This window comes from Sceloporus occidentalis, unplaced genomic scaffold (assembly GCF_023333645.1).
Source record: "Sceloporus occidentalis isolate IW3139 unplaced genomic scaffold, rSceOcc1.0.p SCAF_6, whole genome shotgun sequence".
Lineage (NCBI taxonomy): Eukaryota > Metazoa > Chordata > Lepidosauria > Squamata > Phrynosomatidae > Sceloporus > Sceloporus occidentalis.
Genome location: NW_028316986.1, coordinates 36,589,447 through 36,610,318, shown reverse-complemented (window position 1 = coordinate 36,610,318; position 20,872 = coordinate 36,589,447). Strand labels below are relative to the sequence as shown.

General features: G+C 38.9%; 1 protein-coding gene across 1 annotated transcript in view; it reads left to right on the top strand.

Moving 5' to 3' along the window:
- The window catches only part of USH2A (usherin), a 665,032-nt gene that overhangs the window by 182,186 nt on the left and 461,974 nt on the right, over nt 1–20,872 (top strand). The window contains exons 19-20 of the mRNA XM_089528326.1: nt 183–327; nt 17,127–17,357. Of these exons, the coding sequence (XP_089384452.1) occupies nt 183–327; nt 17,127–17,357 (376 nt within the window). The remainder of the gene's footprint in view (nt 1–182; nt 328–17,126; nt 17,358–20,872) is intronic.

The following is a 20,872-nucleotide window of genomic DNA, read 5'->3' as shown; positions in this document are numbered from 1 at the left end:
TTTAACCTCTAGCTTGTTGACGTTCCCCAGAATAATCCTGGTTCTACTGTTGGATCTTGGCAAATATCGTCACAATGAAAACAGCAAACCAGAAAATTAATGTTGTTAAACATGCTGTTGTATTAGTGGGAAATAATGGAAATAACATCAGGATAGCTCTATTGACTGTGTTTTCATTGCAGGTTTTGTATATTGCTGAAGCTCATGAGCAGTCCTACATAGTGACAGGACTAGAACCATACAGAATGTACTATTTCACCATCACTCTCTGCAATCGAATTGGTTGTAGCAGCAGTGAGCCAGGAATGGGACAAACTTTACCGGCTGGTAAGGAGGCAAAAAAAAAGCCACACCTGCATCCAAGTTCAAACTTAGCACGTACCTTTCTAATGAGCACAATTACAGATGATCACAGGTTGATACATAGTGACTGAGATAGGTGTTATCTTAATACAAAGTGACTAGCTTAATTGGTGTTTGTTTACCATGATAGATTAAAAACAAAACACCATGTTTTCCACATAGATTTGTTGTATATTAGAAATCCTGCATTGGTTTCTTTCACAGTGAGGTCACTTAAATATATTTTTGTTTGTTTATACATTCAGCAAATAAAGTGTATATGCTTAATTAAGTTAATAACATTTCATTAGTGGTATATATTGTACCAGTAGCATATATAGCATGCAAATGTAGTTGCAGCTCTTCTAAACCTGAGATCTACTTTTCAAGTGCAACTCCCTTCAATACCTATTTTACTTGTAGTGACGAATGGAAAGAAATATCCATGTTACGCTACATAGAAAAAACCAAAACTAAAACCACATCCAGTATGGGTGTCAATTAGGGCAATTTTATTAACCAGGAACAATATGTATAGGTATTTAAAACCATACATATGGTGTGGACTACCTAGCACCTAGCTAAAGCAGCTCAAACTGGATTATTTCTGCAATGTGGTTTGGACTTATGTCTTTAGGATCACATCTCAATATGTTACAGCAGTTTTCAGTGCACAAATTAGAAATTTAGTTTGACATGTGTTATAATAAATCCAGGAGGCTAATTACTGATCAACTATAGAATAACAAAATGGGACACAGAGAACTGAGTTTTATAATGGCCACTTTATTTAACCTACTACATATTTAAACTGCATTGACCTGGAAAGGAGCAAGGGGAGGAGCAAGCTAGTAATTAAGGGGCTGTGCAGTCTGCCCTTAAGGGGTGGCCTGCAGCTGCCTCTGTTTTCGCTGGATTGGGGCTGGGGCAACTGCACACCACAGTCCTGATCTAGCCTTTGCAGGGTGCAAAAAAGAGCTGCAAAAAGTGGCTCCCTTTTGTACTCTGCAAAAGGCGTGAAAGCTGCAGCATTGCGGCTTTCCAGGGATCCTTCGGCAGAAGAGTGCTGTGACTCTGTGTACCATGTGGAGTGGCGTGCGGCATCACACCACCCTGGGAGCAGAGTTGGGTCATGCGTCATGTGGATAGTATGCCCTGACTACACCCCAAGCCGGTCTTTCAGGCTGGTCTGCACAGGGCCTAAGACAGGTATCACTCCTTGACTTCTTCCTCAGCTTTCTGCTGGGCAAACTACCTTCAGTCTCAAGGGCAACCCAATAGCTGGATTGCTTCTTGTCTGGCCATGTGCTGGGAATGAGACCCAAGGAACTGCCCCCCCCCCCATCACAGTGATTTTGTGAGGGCCCTAGTGGCCTGTAAGAAATGGTCCCTCAGAGGAAGTGTCTTCCTTCCATGTAGACTAGCACTGTAAGGGATTTTACTGTATCCACTAATGGTAGCCTGCCGCATACCACCTAAATCTGCATAAAACCATTGTGAAAGATAGTACCAGGGATGATAGTACCAAGAAGACATTTGGGATTGCCCTGAACTTAAACCAAGTTGTATGAGAAATCCACTTCCTATGGGACCCACTCCTTTACTGCTACAACCAACAGATGCTTGTCCACCTGGAATACTCCAGGCCCCCCTCCCATGGGCAGTTATATGACCATGTATGGATGGTGTTAGTGTCAGAAGGCTCAACTGAAATAGGCTCCATCAGTGTAAACTCACTGACACTACCCTCAGCACCGGTCACTGAGGCTGCTGGAATATCCTCCATTTCCCCTGCCAATGTACCATCCTTACACTGCTTTCATTATCTTCCAAGGCATCTAAACATGCCAAATCTGTTTCGTAAGATGTAACGTACCCTCAGATCTGGTTTCTGGGACTATAGACTGTTTAGGAGGGACCCGAGTGTTCTCTAAAACTTCATATCTGGCCAGGATAGCAGACAATCAATCCCTTTCCCCTTCCTCAGCAGAGGAATCAGACAGTGTTGGAAGAAGATGCTTGGCCAGGCCTGGAAGGCATGATTAGTAATCACTAGTACAATAGTCAAACCACCCAGGAAACCAGAAGATGCAGAACAAAAGTTCACTGCACAGTACAAGACTTCACTGTACCTATCAGGCTTACAATGGAGCCAGATTGGACCTATCCAACTTGTAAGGGGTCTAACTAATTCTATCTGGACCTACAAGGACCAACTGCGATGACCAAATCAAACAGGGTCTGACTGGGCCTATTAGGCCTGGAAGGGACCAAATATCAGGCTTTCACAGAGGCCCAATGTGGCCTGCATTTGTCAGTGCAGAAAATAGCTCACATAACCATGGATTGCCAAAGTACAATTGAGAGGGGGATGTAATAAGAAATGATGCCAAACTGGTGTGTTTCCATTCTTTAACTGGTATGATTGTGGCAGGCTGGCAGGCTGGTGTGATAAACTCCTTATATAGTATCCTTTTTTATTAATAAGAATAAAGAAGACTCTTCTATATATTTTCATTGAAGCCCACCAGTTTGTTTATGATTATCTCTTTCTCACTAATTTTTATACTTTCATATTACAGCGTGTCCATGCCATATGTGGGCTTCCTTTATACGGATCCAAGCTTACGCACACAGCAAGTCCAGTAGGACGAAATGGTGTGCCACCATAGAAACTAATAGGATTTGAGCACACATGTTTTTTCCATATGCAGGAATTCCAGAACAGATCCCCCACATATAGGAATGGCCCACTGTAGTTGTATTAGTCAAGGCAAAGACAGTAAAACTGACTAGTCAATAGATTTGTATATATTAAATTGAAGCACTTTTCATCATTTCCAGATTTCAACACCATACATTTCAAACATCAGAGACCCTTTTTACTTGGAATTAATTTCCCCATTGCAGTGGAACTGATGTGCTGCTTATTTGCTGAGCCTAGAGGCAAGATATTAACATGTAATATGTTACTTACAAGGAATATATGTTTAGGGTAACAACTTCCAACAATACTCTTCTCCATCAACAAAAAATAGCCACAAATGTACTTTTCTTGTAATGAGAAAAGGGGCTACTTGTTTTGGGATGTGGACAACCCCTGTCAGACCTTTTCTCCTGTACTCTTTCATTAAACCAATCTTTCTATAGTACAAAATCTAAGCCAACCAGGATAAACACAGTTTCTCAAGGGTCTGGTAGTACTGTGAGAAATCTATGGAGATCACTAAGGGTCTAATTTATGGAGTGATATATAAAGCTATGGAGTGATCTGCAGCTTTACAGGGCATTTTGGAAAAAGGATTTTACATTTCCAGGAGATTTCATAGAATGATAGAATAATAGAGTTGGAAGAGACCACAAGGGCCATTCAGTCCAACCCCCTGCCATGCAGTTCTAGGAATGCTATTAACCTTGGGAAGAAGCTGCCATATGTCCCATGTGCTTGGATCTTGGTTTAAAGAAAGGCTAGTTTTAGAAAGGTGTAAAGGGCATGAGAGGTCAAGGAGGGCAATGGAAAGTCACTGGCTGCAGCTCCCATCAAGTTCTGAGAGAGGCTTTTCAGCCTTTTCTAGAGAATAAAATGCATATTAACTTTGATGTGTCAATAAAACATAGCACAATGAATTACATTGGAGAAGCACACAATGATAACACTAACAATGTCCCCACTGTGCCAAATATTGAGTAACATAATGAGAAACATTAACAGAACAATGTTCCAAACTCTGTTTGCTTGTCAACCTTTGCTGTGCTGCACAAGAAACAGCCAAAAAACAAATTGTTTTTAAATGAATTAACAAACTACCTTGATTAGCTGCTTCCTTTTTGGTGCTTATTTTCAGCAATAATAAACAAAAGCCTAATCAGACATGTATTTTCAATAATATTTGTGAAAGAATGGGGGAAATCTACTAAGCAATCTTGTTAGGCATGAGAGATACTGACAATGCTACCACACTGCAGAATTAATGCAGTTTGACACTGTTTTAACTGCCATGGCTCAATGCTAAGGAATCCTGGGATTTGTTATTTGTTATGGCACCAGAGCTCTCTTTCAGACAGAGGCAAGTGTCATTAAAATGTCATTAAAGTGTAGTAATAGTATGATCAGGAGGAAGATTATCACACCCCTAAGTGCTTCTCCTGTTAGTGTCCCTTGCGTAAACTGTAATGAACGTGTCATTGGTTAATAACGGAAACTCCCAATATTAACCAATATTAACCAATGTCATGGCCAGCCAGGCTGAGGACTCAGAGGAGGAGCCTGAACCAGACCCTAGCCATGTGATGCCAATTCCAGCAGAGCCTGTGACTCAGCAGCCCAGCCTCCCCCCAGCAGAGATTCCAGGCTTGGGAGACATAGAGGAGCAGGATGAAGTTGTACCTACCTTCAGCCAGAGAAAAAGAGAAAGGGCATGCCTCCGTCGATCCAGGAGGTTATATGAGAAATGCTCAGCAATCACTAAACAGCTGAGATTAAGAGTTGGGCTAATATAAACAGCTGCAAGATGCTGAGCTTCTTTGTCAGACCTTATCTGCATTCCCTGGCAAAAGAATCTTGCTCTGACTCGCTTGGACTTTGTTGCCTGAAACCTTGCCTCCTGAATTACGGATTGATCTGGAACCCTTGACCCTGGACTTGCTGACCTGCTCTCTGGAATCTCGGGCCCTTGGCTTGCCTCTGATTCTGCTTTATTGGACATTGGATTGGTATTGTGATACTGGACTTGGTTTCTTGCTGCTGCAAAGCCTTGTATTTGTTTGTTTGTAAAGTTGGCCTCAGCCGTTATCAGCAGTTCCATTGGCTGCTTTCCCAAACAGCGTCCATTACAGTTTACACACAGAACACAAATGGGAGAAGCGCATAGAGGTGTGATAATCTTCCCCCGATTGTGCTATTACCATGGCCGGTTACACACCGGCACTTTAGTGCGTGACGAGCACGCACTAGGGTTACAAAAGGGCGGTGCTTCCGCACCACCCTAACCCTAGTGCATGCTCGTCATGCACTAAACGGCGGTGGCCCTTCCATACGGCCGCCGCCGTGAGGACGTCACGGCCGTGCCGCCTCTAGATGGGGCGGCGCGGACGTGTCGTCCTCAATCCACGGCAGGGTGCCTAGGGTGCCCTTTCCACGGACCAGGAAGGAGCTCCGTTTCGGAGCTCCTTCCTGGTTCGTGGCACCGCTTTGCTTCGCTGGGCGCAGCCTTCAGACGGCTGCGCCCAGCGAAGCAAGGGAGAAAGGGGCCAAGGACACCCCTTTTCAGGCTGCGGGGAAGCGGCGTTTTGCTGCTTTCCCGCAGCCTGAAAAGTGGCGGATCGGGGCCTCAGCAGCTGCCGGTGAAGCCCTGATACTCCGGGGAAAGGGGCGGGTCCAGACCGCCCCAAATGGGCGGTCTATAACCCGCCCCCGTTTTAATAATGTTTTAATGATGCTTGCCTCCTCCGTGTAAAAGCGTCCAGGCTAACTATCTCACATTACAGTCAGCCCTTCTTATACACTGATTTTTTATACACGGGTTCAAGCATCCATGGTTTGAAAAAGTTCAAAAAAGTATAAATTTCAAATATCAAACCTTGATTTTCCATTTTTTATAAAGGACACCATTTTGCTATGTCTTAACGGAACTTGAACATCCATAGATTTTGTTATCCATGTGGGATCCTGGAACCAAACCCCAGCATATAACAACATTCCACTGTACTACAAATTCCAGAATTCCATAGCATGGCTCAATAGCATTTAGCCATGGCAGTTAAAATGGTGACAAATTTGTAGTGTAGATGCAGCCTAGGAGAAGGAGGGGGAAGATACTTCATATCAAGTCCTTACAGGCTTCTGGAAATGGGTGGCTTAGGAGTGAATGGAAACACAACATAGCACTCCATAAGTTCATCAGAAATCTTTTGCACTGAAGAAACTTTAGATAAATAGGCTTTGGATTTTTGGTTAAAGCAAGAGTTTTGGCAGAACCTAAATCTTTGTGGGGACTTACAAGAGTCATATTCACCTACCTATATCACATGGATTGCAGTTCTTGATCCATTGCTCTGGACAGCAGTAGTCATGCAGTATCATCCCTGTGACCAGTCTATATACCCTAATGTCAATAGGTCCTATTTAATCTTAGAAGATAAGCAGGGTCAGCCCTGGTTAGTATTTGGATGGGAGACCACCAACAAATTCCATGTGTTCTCAGCTGTATTTCAGAAGAAGGAACTGGCAGAACCACTTCTGATTATTACTTGCTTAAGAAAACCCTGTAAAATTCATGGGGTCACTGTAAGTCAACAGGCAACTTGAATATGCCCTCACCCATCATTCATGTGTGCTTAACTTTCTATTCCAAAATAAAAATGCCCATCTGTGTTCCTCCACTTTTCCATCAGAACTCTAAGACAAAAATCATACTTCTGTGTTTAAAGTAAACCCATAAAAAGGACTGAATAAGAATCATTAAAACCTGAGTAATTATTTTTCTGGGGGGAATAAACAGATATCACTGTTAAAAATCTGGGAGTGATGCTTACACAAATACTTCTTCTGTCTTTGCTGCCAATGGTGAACAGCTGGTGGCTGAGGGAAGATAACCATTTGGTTATTGTCTCTTGCTCATGTGTCAAAGCAAAAGTGAATATTTAGACATTCAGGGGGCATGACAGGCCCATCTGTGTAGGTGTTGCTGTGTAAAACCTGTGCAAACAGAAGGATTGTCAGGAGGACTAATCTGGCACAAGGCAAGGTACTTGGGCAACGTGTGAGCCCTCCTCACCCCTCCTTGTTTTGCATTGACATAAAGATTTGTTTCATAGGATCATAATCTGCCAATATTTCTATAGATCTCATTTTAAATGTAACCATGGTCCATCCAATTTGCTGTCCAGGATATATTAATGTAAATCTGAGACCTGAATTTACAGGCAAATTCCCAATTCCCATTGATGTCTAACAGCATGTTTATCCATCACTTATTTGTCCGATACTAAACAGGTTGACTCAGTAAAGGAAGCCATGGTCCTGAGTTTGCAAGACCAGAGCAGGACTGTTAATAACTGGATCTACCGAAGATCTCTCACTCATAGAGTTGTCATACATTGAAGTCAACTTAATGGCACAGAAGAGAGAGTTTGAATGAGAAATGTTGAACAAATTCATAGCTGCCAGTGAAGTTATATGTTCTCTTAAAATGCCTAGATCATTAGGAGTATAGCTTTTATACTAACTGTTTTCTAAAGTGGGAACATGTATGAGCACTGCATATTTTTGAGAGTGGGCATAAGTGGCCAATATTTACAGGGAAAATCTCAAGAGCTTAGAATGAAACTAAAACGCAGAATAACCCAGGTTTGTTAGAGAGTGACAGGAAAGATGAAAGTGCTTAACACCTGCTTTGCCTCTGTCTTCTCTGAAAACAAGTGAAAGTGAAGATACGCAAAGTTCAAGACATATAAAGAGGTGGTATGGAGTTAGCTGCTTACTTTGAATGAATTCAACAGGGATAACTAAAGGCCACTTGGGTCCTGTATAAGGAGAAAGATGAGATATAAATCAAATAAAAGTTGTATATTTAGTCAGGGGAAAATCAGATTCAAGAATTTGACAGCAGTATATGTTAGAGCATAAGCTAAACAACAGTGTGAGTTCCCATTAAGTTGATCACATTAACTTTCTACAGATCAATTTTTAAAGTAGCCAAAAGCTCTGGAATGCTTTAAATAACCATGCAAACAACTGTGAGAAAATGGCTTTATAGATGGCTTTATTTCAATACTGCAGTATTATATCACACTTAGGACAAAGACCCAGATGGTTCCCAGTGGTTAGAAATAAAAGCATTGTGAAACAATAAATAAATAAAAACCCTTCCAAGAAAACAAAAGAAAAGAGCCGCACAAGTTAATTACACAACAACAGCCTGGGCAAACAAAAAAGAGCTTGGCAAGTCTTGGGAACTACAGTACAGTTCAGTAAATCAGACAAGCATTCTAGAGTTGGACCATCCCTACTGAAATGTCCATTTTTTCATCACCACCTGACTTACTCTATGAAGAGGATGTTGAAAGATAATAATAAAATATGAATAGGTTTATACAGGAGTGGGAAGACAGATTCCTTCTCTCCTCCCTCTCCCTGGTTGACTCAAAGAGGAAGTACATTGAGAATATGTAGCAACTGACTCACAATTATTTCATTCTGAAGGACAGGTTACCTTGTCAGTGGGAATTAGTCGTGCTGGGGATGTAGAATTTTCAGTATACAAATAAATGCTTAACTTGGGAAATTAGTTTTAAAAGGGTAATCAGTTGTGATTATAGTTTTATTATGGGTATATATATATTTAAAAAAAAACTTTACTTTCCCTGTCTTCAAAAGTAGTTAAAATATGTACTTTAGTTACTTACCGGGCACAGCATAAGCAAGAACGATAGGCAGTCTTCCTGCAGCTTTTAGGAATCCTCTACACCTGTAATTCTAAAGATAATTAAATCATTATAGCTACACTGCAAAGAGATTGAAGCTATTCCTAATTAAGTTACAGTCATAATGGAACTCTGGATGTATCTACACTGTTGAAATAATGCAATCTGACACCACTTTAACTGCCATGGCTTCATCCTACAGGATCCTGGGATTTGTGGTTTTGTGAGGCACCAGCGGTCTTTGGGAGAGAAGGCAAAAACTCTTTGTATAACTACAAATCTCAGGATTCCATAGGATGGAGCTATAGCACTTAAATTAATGTCAAACTGCATTAGTTCTACAGTGTAGACGTATCCTTAGTTATAATTTTTGCTATTGCAATTAAGGACAAGCAAGTCATTATTTCTATTTTTTTGTTCTAAGCTGTTTATAAGCCATGCTGAATATCAGATGCTGGTATTCAACATAAAGGAAAGATGCTGGTAACCATCACAAAGGAAAGGATTGTCTTGATTTATGGGATTCCTGGAAGCATTTGGTTGGTCAGTCTTAGAAACATCATGCTGGACATGGTGGATTTTGGTCTAATCCAACAGGATTCAAACTACAAGATTCAAACTACAAAAACAAAACAAAAAACCCTAAACACTAGAAAGAACTTCCTGATGGTAAGAGCTGTTTGACAGCAGAATATGCTGTCTCGGAGTGTGGTGGAGTCCCCATCTTTGGAAATCTTAAAGCAGAAGCGGGGTGGCCATCTGTCAGGAGTGATTTGATTGTGCCTTCCTGCATGGTAGCAGACTGAACTGGATGGCCCTTGTTGTCTTTTCCAACTCTATTATTCTAGACCTGTTCTTTTGTACTCAAGTTACATATATCCAGCCATTCTGCTGCTCCTCAAGGCCACATATACAGATCTCTATTACTTATGCCATTCTTTTCTTTTGACAATCTTATTTATGTTTTGAATTGATATTTAAAATCAGAACAATATAAAACTTCAAAACACAAGCAAGCTACACACTTTTCAGAAACAGATATTCGATTTGAGTTGATAATATTCATGCATTTTGTCTCCAAATTTTATGTAATTTTTTAAACTTTTTTTTAAAAAAAATCTATGATTTGTTTCATTTTCAACTGTTTGGAAAGGTAAATGCCACAGACAAAAGCCATACGTTTTGCTGGTTATATGTTTCTTAAGCACAATATTCTATCGCCGTCTTAAAAACCACACATATCCAATTAACTGGTAATTAGTGGTGCATTAGATTTTCCTTTCTCTGTTTAAAAGTAAAATAGGCAGTTTGCCTCTGGTTTGAAAATGCACATTGCTTTGCATGCGAGTACATAAAAATCTATCAGTGTGAATGGGACCCAAAGTGATTAAACAAGCACTCTTAATATGTTAATTTATAATTTTAATTACAGCAATCTTGCATATATAGTCATTAGTGAATACTAATATAAATATTTTTCTACCTTTTTATTCATAATGCATAAACCAATCATCCCCTTCTTTCCTGACAGGTGCCTTTTTCATAATACAATCTTTGTTCATAGTTATGAATACATTTTGTTCATTCCTGTCTTGAATAATCCCTCATTAAGCCATTCACTTTCTGTTCCATGTTAAGAAGGGAAAATTGTCATGCAAATGTGACATTTTGCATTGTGTGTGTGTTCACAGATATATACATATATGCATATACTGTACATACATACTACACAATACATGTAGTGTCATAGTTAACACTCTGCTTATATGCACACACATTACGGTAGCACTGTTTCCAACACTTTTGCTTGCTGTTTGCTGTCCTTCAATTAGACTCCCTTCTTTGAATTTAATTTTATTTGTTGTTAAGCTACTGACTTGATGTATGGACTCATGAATTTGAGGCTGCTGCCAAGAACTAGACGTGGTGGGGTTTGGAGGGTGGGGAGAAAAATCAAAGCCTCTTCAGGAAGCTAGAGAGGCAAAGCTAAAATGAATCAACTTCACCTTTGACCGAAACTCTTGACTAGCATTGCAGTCTTGTGATGATTTTGCTTGGTTAATTATCCAATTATTTATTTCAAGAAAATAGGCACTGTGTTACAATTAGAGACGTGAAACATAATCTGAGAAATTTGGAAATGACAGATGACTTAAATAGCTCCCGAGATAGACAGTATCTGCTCAGTATCTTCTCTTGCCAAGTGCTCTCCAGCTACAGATTGGGTGCTCTTTGTTACACCACTGTAAGAGCCAAAACTTATTTGTTTGTTCTCCCCAAAGGACATATTTCACTCCTCGGGAAATTGCACAGATTATTCTGTTGCCAGTATGTCAAATTTGCATGGTCTTTAGGCTGAGTTTAAGTTGTATTTCTCTTGATTAAAAGCTTTTGGTTCAAAGCAATACTTTTTAATTGCCTAATGATATAAGTCAGTTCTTAGGAAAGAGCTATGCATTTAGGAGTTCATTTGCAATATAACTGAAAAATTCATTGCATGGCAGTAAAACAATTTACTGTTAATTACAAGGAGAAGAATTTGCTGTACCATGCTCACAGATTGCCATGAATCATGCAGAACTCCTAGAGATTTATAACAGATGTGTAAGTGGGATGAATTAGCAGGGTTTAATAACAGAGACACAAATCATGCAGACTTCAAGGAGCTTTAATTGATATACTAGAATGTGACGGGCATGAATCACTCAGCCATTCAACAGCACTGTAACATATGGTCAGCTCAATATGCTGCATCTTAAATCGGTTGGTGAGTCGTTGGTTGTCCCATATGGTGGAAGCAATATATTTTTCAGGATTTTTTTTTTTTAAAAAAATACCATTACATTGATTTTTAAAAAGAAATATGATCCTATATGCTCATAATAAAGTGAACCCTTAAAACTTGTTATGCTTATTTGAGGCATATTTTATGTAAAGAATCTGAACACAGATTTTCTAAAAGGAATGAAAGTTGATTCAGGATGTACTATTTTAAATTGATAATGAGTAGCTATAATCTTACAGGGTATAGATATGCCAGCAGGATATACCGTTGTCTAATCTTTGCCCAGATATGGTGCCTATTCTTGTAAATGTCCCAAGACTGTAAGTTAAGTTGATATTTCTCCATTATCCACCAATTCCCCATCAGTCTTGAATCCCGATCTGTTCTAGCACAACATTAACAACATGATGGGGACAGCAGAAAAAGACAAGGGGTTATGGAAATATAAACTCGTACCATAGCATAAGATGCACTTAATGCCTGGGTATTTAAATCACAGGCAGTGTTCCCTGGTACAGGACTATAAGGCTGGAATTCTTTTGCTATCTAATTCTTGCCTGCCATAACTATGCAAGGGTAAGTGGGGGTGGCAAAGGGGAAAAGGCTATAGGTGCATTAGCCAAGAAGGAGCAAGGCAATGGAGAAGCAGGTTGCTTGGAGTTGATTATCTATTTATTTAGAGTATTTATACTCCTCTCTTCAGCCACAAAGGCTCTCAGAGCAGTTCATAGATTGCTAATTTGACAGTTCTCTGCCCTCAGTCTTACAATCTAAAAAGACATGACCCAAAAGGAGAAGGGAATGGCAATGGGGAAGGGAATCAAATCTAGTAGATATTGCCGGTTCTTCTCTTCCTCTAAAGATAGGGTGGTGGCCATTGGAATGGAGGGAGGGCTTTTCATCTGACTCTGGGTTAGGCATGGTAGAGCTGAGCCTGCCTCTGCTTCCCACCCTCTGAGGCTAGGTTGGTAGCAGTTAACATGGAGGGAGAACCTATCATCTATCTCTGGGGCTAGGCATGGTGGAGCTGTGCCTGTCTCCTCTTCTTTCTAAGACAAGAAGATGTTGGTTCTCTGTCTCCCACCCTCACCCTCATGGACAAAGTACAATTGCCAGAGTGATGCATCAACAAGATTTTGCTAGAGATGTGAGGCTGAGCATAGGACACAGCTCCTGTTGCTTTAATATTTAGCAGTCTCAATCAGAAGGGCTTCCTGTTAAGTTCCATCAGGACAAACTACATCACCTTCCTCCCTTACCACCTCCAGACTATCTTTTAGCTAGTGTAGCACCCCCCACCAAGTTGTTTGCTGGATGGTGGAAAGTGGGCAGGTTAGTAAAGAGGTGTCACACTCCATTCATGCAGCTGGATGCACCAACTGCATTACCCTCTGGCATTTCTTGAGGATCACTGAGTGGCCCTAGAGGCAGAAGTACAAGTTTTTAAGGAACTTCTATAGTTCCTTGTAAAGCTATTTTAGTGTTATATACTGTTACTTTGTTTTTTCATCTTTATTGCCATTATTTTTAGAGATAGTTTTTAAAAAACAAATACTGTGTTTTAAACCTCTTGATTATTCTTAGCCAGTATCCCTGGATTTCAAACAGAAAGACAGGATATTAACCACGACTGGAAAGCTCCTTCTGTGCTGTTTGGTCACTGGGAGCTGATTGTTTTATAAGGAGAAAAAAGATGACAGCATGCTGTACTGCTGGTCTTAATTCTTATTTTTAATGCATATGTTTGAAGCAGTTTTTAATTTTATAAGTAGTTTTATTACATTTTAAAAATAAACTTTTTGTATACTTCATATGTGTTTTTATGTGTATTTGTTTTAATTTCTGAGAGTGTTCTTAACTTAAGTCTCAGACTAAGGGAGGAAGGTGGTATATAAAGTTGTTGTTATGTATTTTCACATTGATTATGACTTATAGTGATGCAAATGTAGGGTTTTCTTGGCAAGATTTATTTAAAGAAGGTTAGCAATTGCCTTCCTTTTAGGCTGAGAGTGTGTGACTCACCCAGAATCACACAGCAGATTTCCATGGCTGAGTGTGAGTGCAAATCCTGGTCTCCCAGAGTCCTCCTCCAGCATTAAGCCACCACATCATGTTGGCTCTCTATAGCACATTTTAAAGAAATACATTGGAAACCCTGTTGTGCACATGTCACTGTATCCTATCAGGCAGTTTGTTGTTGTTGTTGTATGCCTTCGAGTCATTTCTGACTTATGGCAACCCTAAGGCGAATCTATTATGAGGTTTTCTTGGCAATTTCTTCAGAGGGGTTTGCCATTGCCATTCTCTGAGGCAGAGGGAATGAGACTTGCCCAAAGTATTTAAAGCCAAATTCTCCCACATAATCACTGCTCAACTATTTCTTTGTCTTGATCTCATCACACATTTTGTACAATGGTGATCCTAACCTCATCACAAGGTTATCTGAAGCTGAATACAAAAATGGAACACTTTGCTTTGGTAAATTCTTTGGAATAAATAAGCTTCCAGTTGAAATCTATGGACAAATTGTACATTTGCTCAGAATTACCCCAATTACACCTTTGCTTAGATACTAGAAAGAAGTACCTGCATTTCATAGAGATGAAAAAGATCACTAAAGGTTTTATAGCTGTGATGCAAATGCATTTTTATTAGTCTTATAACTTGACGTACTATAGGAAAGCTTTAGCAGCTGCATCAGTAAACCTGACAGATTTGTGAAAAGAATACCCTATCCTTAGAAGCATGGTTGCCAGAATTTAATGTCAACAATTAAAATTTATTTTGATCCTCACCTAGTGTTTATTACTGTTTGTATACACAACAGACCTTACTAATACAGAGATGCACTATTAGATGGAATTACCATCTGTTCACAGTGAAATCCTGGCATCTGTCTTAGCTTCTAAAACTAAAATGATATTGTTTCAACAAACAAAGTTAACTGCTCCTTACTTACCAACAATTATATTTTTCGTTTATGCAGGCAGGTGTGTGTGAGTGTGAGTGAAAACATGCACACACACACACACAAGCTGTTTTTTTAAAAAAATATATTGTGACCTATGTAGCAACAGATACACCACCTATATCTTTAACATACAATTGTATGGACCATATGTTTTGTTGCCCTCTGCTACACAATGGTGAACAGGAGCCATAGGTGTTTAAAATAATATTCTATCTTTGTAATATATCAAATATACATAATCTAGCAAGAAGTGTTTGCAAGAAAAATACCCCTCTTCATAATTAAAATATGCAAAACATAGCTCAGTGTGCTAAACGGCAGACTGCTATGACAGATGTATTTTAAGACACTATGACAAAATTTAAATAGGTACAATTATAGTTTATTCCTTTGACAGAGCTGCTACAGGTACCACAGTGACACCTTTAGGAAATATATACAGGTTGAGTATTCCTTATCTGAAATGCTTGGGACCAGAAGTATTTTGGATTTTTTCCCCCAGATTTTCAAATATTTGCATATACATAATCAGACAGCTTAGAAATGGGATCCAAATCTAAAAATGAAATTGATTTATGTTTTATATACACATAGACTAAAACTAATTTTATGCACAATACTTTTAACTGTGTACATGAACCATCAGAAATCAAAGATGTCACTATCTCAGCCACCTATGCAGGCAATCTGTGGTAGTCTTCGATTTTTAGAGTATTACAGATTTCCAGATAAGGGATACTTACCATAGTATACATCCAATATACAATATGGTGACATGGAGACCAGTACTGTAGATTTATTATCTAAATCTTTTCAGTTTAAATTGTTAAAGTGCCACTTTCAGTACCAATTCTTCACTCCATATGTCAATACTCAAGAATTCTGAATCATCATGGTAGTTAAGATATTGGTTATTGAAAGATTGGGCTTCTATTCCATATATCACAAAATAATAAAATGTGTCATGCTAGTGTTTAATGTGTGTACACAGTGCATTAACTGTAACTGTAGTACATTTATTTGTGCTAAGGCAGACTTGAAAATGATTTCAAAATCAATAATTTCCTGTCAGAAAAGCAAGTGTTACAATGCATTTAAGTAGTTAATTGCACAAGCCCAATAAAAGCTTCAAATTTGGGTAACAAAGATGCTATGATTACAGAGCGGGCAACTTCTGTTAATTAAGGAATTATGCTGAAGGAAGATGCAATTGTTGTTTTCAAGAAAGGGTAGCTGTTCTTTTCAGAACTAATGAATTTTGGTATCTTCTGCATTATAACTCTGTGCTGAACCAGAGGACTCAACCTCCACACTTGTATTTAAAATGCTGACATCGACTGAATTGCTCCAAAGGTGAAGTTCCGATTGTAAAGCCATGTTTTCTTTTGAAACCTGTGCATTAATACTGCATTTCATTAGTGTACTGCACTACTTATGCAGAGAAGGCTTGTGACCTCACACTGCATTACTTCAATTTCAACACAGTAAATTTCAAACATAGCAGTATGATACTAATTAGATTGTGAAGTCATAAATGATGTCCAAGCAGGAATTTACAATGCATAGCATGGTTGGTGAGTTTTTGTCTCCCATCATTCCCTTTGCCAAAAGTAATATTTTATCATGTTGTAGGAAAAGTAATAGCAAGATGCTACAGGTTAATGTGAGAAAGCAAGAGACATGCTAATGGTCTTATATGCAAAACTCTTTAAGGATACATTATTAATTTATTATAAATGAAGATCTTTGCAGTGAACTCTTAGCACAACACTCTGAAGTAATTTGCAAGATCCATATTTTAGGTCATATAATTTCTCCAAATGAATTTTTTTACCCTATTATCTTGGGGGGGGGGGGGGCTGTCCTTGAGATAGATAGATAGATAGATAGATAGATAGATAGATAGATAGATATCATACTTTTAGTCTTTTATACTATTGCATAGTCACATAGATTTGCAAAGTAATGTTTGCTAGGGATAAACATTGTTTTCAGATTATATTATAGTTGCAATACTTGTAGAAAAAATGGCTGTTCAGAGGTAAACTCCACAGTATAGAGCAGAGCAGCCTGGCTGCACAGAAAATCTCACCAAGATGAAAGGATATATGCTATTAATAAGGATTTAAAGGTCATTTCATGAACCATGCAAATAGCCAGGTACAGCTGATATATATTACTATAATTTCTGAGGCATTTAGCAATTGTTTTACCCTAGATGTGAAAAACCTTTCTTTATCTCTGCAATCCCCTCCCTTTCTCTGAAGAACTAGTGACATAAAGCCCATTATTCTTTCTGTGCCTTCAAGTAGTTTCCAGCTTATGATGACCCTAAGGCAAACTTATCATAGAGTTTTCCTGGCAAGATTTGTTTGCAAGGGGTTTGCTTTTGCCTTCCTTCAAGGCTGAGGGAGTGTGACTTATCCAAGGTCAGCCAGTGGGTTTCCATAGCTGAGCAGGGATTCGAACCCTGGTCTCCAGAGTCATAGCACAATGATCAAACTAATTGATATAGATTTCTTCAGTGTCATTACAGTATGCATATGAAAACCCAAGACTTATTGCTACATCACTCTTTTCCCCCTCTTCTTTTTCTATAAATAGCACCAAGACAGCTAATTGCCCCTTACACAGAAGGAGTAAACAGCACAGTAATAAAGATAAGTTGGAATGAACCTAAAGAACTGAATGGGCCTTTCCCAATCTATCAGCTGGAGAGAATGGATACCTCTTTAACAAGCTCAAATGTAACTGTAACAAAAGGAATACGTTTCCCAGGAAATGGCTATTACAAATTTCCAAGTTCCACTCTGCCTGCAAATACATATTTTACAGGTAAGGCGATCACATTGATAGTGTTTGCTTCAAAATGTTTTGTTATTTTGAGTATGATATTTAGGCTTCTTATAGACTAGGCTTTTCCATTAGAACAACACTTTTTTATTCCGCATGTTTTTACAGTGCTTCCACATGACACCACTGTTAACCCATTGCATTGCAATATTTTAACTAATCTTCCTGTGTTTTTTGAGACCTAATTTGTGGCTACTTGTAATAAAATGCAAGTGCTTGTCCAGTGTGGTTAGGCAAGAGCTGTTACGCCTTCAGGGCTCCCATTTCTTTTAACTGAACAAATTGGTTTTTCAAGTTCAGCTCCTGTGAGATGAGTGATTAATAGCCTCTGTTTTGCCCCCTGAATATATTTGTCAACTTGTCCCAATGTGAGTTTCTGTTTTATTTGTGCAGGATAGGGATATGCAGGATAGGGATGGTAAATTTTGATTTTTCCAATGGATATCGGACACAGGTTTTCATCCCATAGGTTTGAGGCACTTGGGAATTCCTTGCCCTGAAGTGATAGAAAACTGTGAAGCTTTTCTACAAAAGCTGTGCAACTTAGATTCATAGAATCATAGAGTTGGAAGAGACCACAAAACTTGCTAAGGAGACAGGTCTTCCAGAAGCTCCATTTTTTCAGTGTGGAAAATGAAAATTGTGCACATTTCATCATATACATTGCAATACATTCAGACCAGTATAGACTGTAATATATGTGGTGGAAGAAAAACAACAAAAGTTCCTGCAACTTGTAGGAACTTTTGATATGACATTTTTCTTTTTGTGTAAATTTCTCAAGGGGTCAACATTAGTCAGATTTTACAAATTTCCAGTCTGTTCTTAGCAGGAAAGGTAACGTTTAATTATTGACTTCTGCTTTTTTCCCCTTTCAAATGTGGAATAGTGAAATACTGCTATTTTAAAAGCAAAATGAGTGATGGGAAAGGACCAAAAAAGAAGGGGGGAGAGAGAAAAAGAGAAGCTATAAGCCACTGATAAAGTAACCCAGATCAAGTGGAAAGTTTTAAAAAGGAAGATGAAAGGGCAACCAGGAGGTTTTCAGTTAGCATTAGAAAGATCCTAGCTGAACAGACGTGCCTATTATCTCCTTGTAACCCTTAGAATTATTCCTCTCTTTATATAAGGCACTTTAGTATGTCCATCCCACCATCCACACCCAGTAGTTCAGGGAGACTGGTGTAACAGAAATGGATCAGGCTTCTCACTCTAAAAGGAGTATTCCAACACCTATGCTTTCTTTTCTTTTCATTTATCCTTATTGCCAGGGATATGTCCCTCAATGAACTATTAGCTGGCCTCAGTGAAGAAAGAACTGAGCTCTTCCTTCATTCCCCCCCCCCCCCTTTTTTTTTGGCTAGAATTCTAGCCTTGCACTTAAAATGAATTCACTGTTTCTTATTGAACAAGACATTTTCTTTCTTCCTTCTCCCTAATCCCAAGAAGCCTAAAGATAGGGTGAGAGGGGAGCTGAAAACCCTTTTAAAAAGAGTGATCTAGCACAACAAAGTGAATTGTGCTGCTTTGTGAACAAAACATCTTAAGATATTTTCAAATGTGCACAACAGGGATTTAACTCTACAAATATGCTGAGCTGACCCTGACCAGGGAGCATTACTGTGATAAATCCCTCACACCCTCTAAAATGGGAGCATTTTTTGTTAAGGCATGGGCACCTTTTTTCCCCCTTTATCTGCATCATAGATTTGCTTTTTGTATCTTTCTTTTTTTCATTGAGAAGTACAGATTTATTTAGACCTTTGTAGAAATTCTCCATGTCCCCATTTAAGAATCAATTTTCAAATACATCATTTGGAAGACCTGCTACAAAGGATATCATGGACACCGGGGAAAAACAACAACAGTTGTACATTCATCTAAATCTTGTGGGAATTCAGACTTTACAGTAGAATTTAGATTCATTCAGCAGTAGTATACTGAAAATAAGAATGAAAAGATATAGTAGATATGAGAAGGGTCAAATCTTTCAGGAGATCCTGAACAATGTATACTCTTGGGTAGGTGCTTTCCACCAGTAGACTACAGCAGACTTTCATCACAGCGGTGCTCTAAGCTATTTAAATACCCCATGATTCCACTCCAATATTACATTAAGTGCACTTTGGAAAATTAAGATGGCAACTGGACCCAGGCTGCATCTACACTACAGAATTAGTGCAATTTGACACTGATTCAGCTGCCATGACTCAGTGCTATGGACCCCTTCGGTTTTCAGTTTTGTCAGATATTTAGCTTTCTCTGTCAGAGAGCTTTGGTGCCACAACAAACTACAAATCCTAGAATTCCATAGGATTCAGCCCTGGCAGTTAAGGCAGTTTTCAAATTGCCTTAATTTTGCAATGAGGCAGCAGTCCCAGTTGCAGCATTGGCAGAGATATTTTTTAAAGGGCGGGCTTTCCTAGTGTCAGTGTTGGCTCTGATGAGATGCTGTGGCTTTAACAGCATGTCAGGGTTGCCAGATGCTGGTGTTAACCCTGGTGTTGGAGTAGTAGAAAACTAGGCTCTCAAATAATTGGTCACAACTGTGCTTTCAGCAAGCACAGCTAATATCTGTTTACTTTATGTAGCAATACACAAAACAGGGTGACCCTAGCTAAACAGTAGGTATGGGCAACATTCTGTAATTTTTGATGCCCATCAAGGGTAGTGAAATGAAGTGGCCTGTTAAGTTAACTATTGTAACTTATTTTTAAAAGTCTGACTATGTTCAGTCTTTAAAGCCATGGCTTTATATGAATACAACTAGATTCAGTTTGAAGGTGTATGTTAGGCAATCCAGCATATTACCATTGGTGGGGGGCTTTGGCTCTGTCCATGTTACTTAAGATCTTCACCCTCTAAGATAATTATGTGTTCAGATTTCCCTTGTGTATGTCCAGTGCATTACAATGTCTCTTCTATATAATTATAAAAGATGTAGTTGCAGTTCTATACTCCATCTCTGGGAGAAATCCCAGTGAACTCAGTGGGGCCTACTTCTGAACAGACGGGCATAGGATAACAATATAAAATATCATACTCCAATGTATTTTGACTTTTTTAATGTTTGCTTTCTGCATTGCTTACAAGATGTAGTTTTTCTTATCCACACCGTGTGGTTTTGTAGAGGACAGTCATGATTGAACTAACAAGTAGCATATTGAACAAACAAGTAAGGCAAGACATTCATTGATTCCAATTGTCTGTCATGAATATCACCAGGAAACGTTCCTATGAACATTATCAGAGCATGTTTCATCCCATAATTGATCTTTTTGAAAGATCAAATTAATATCTTGTCTAACTATGATGAGCCTTATCAATTGAGTGATTGCCAATGTTAAAAAAGTGGGGATTAAAATTTGTTGTCCTTATTAGATGTAAGTGCTTTTGGCCTAAAATCAATCATGTCATGTACTTGACAATGCTACTTTTGTCAAAACAATCAGTCAGCATTTAGCTATTGCAGTATTATGCTTTACATATTTACATAT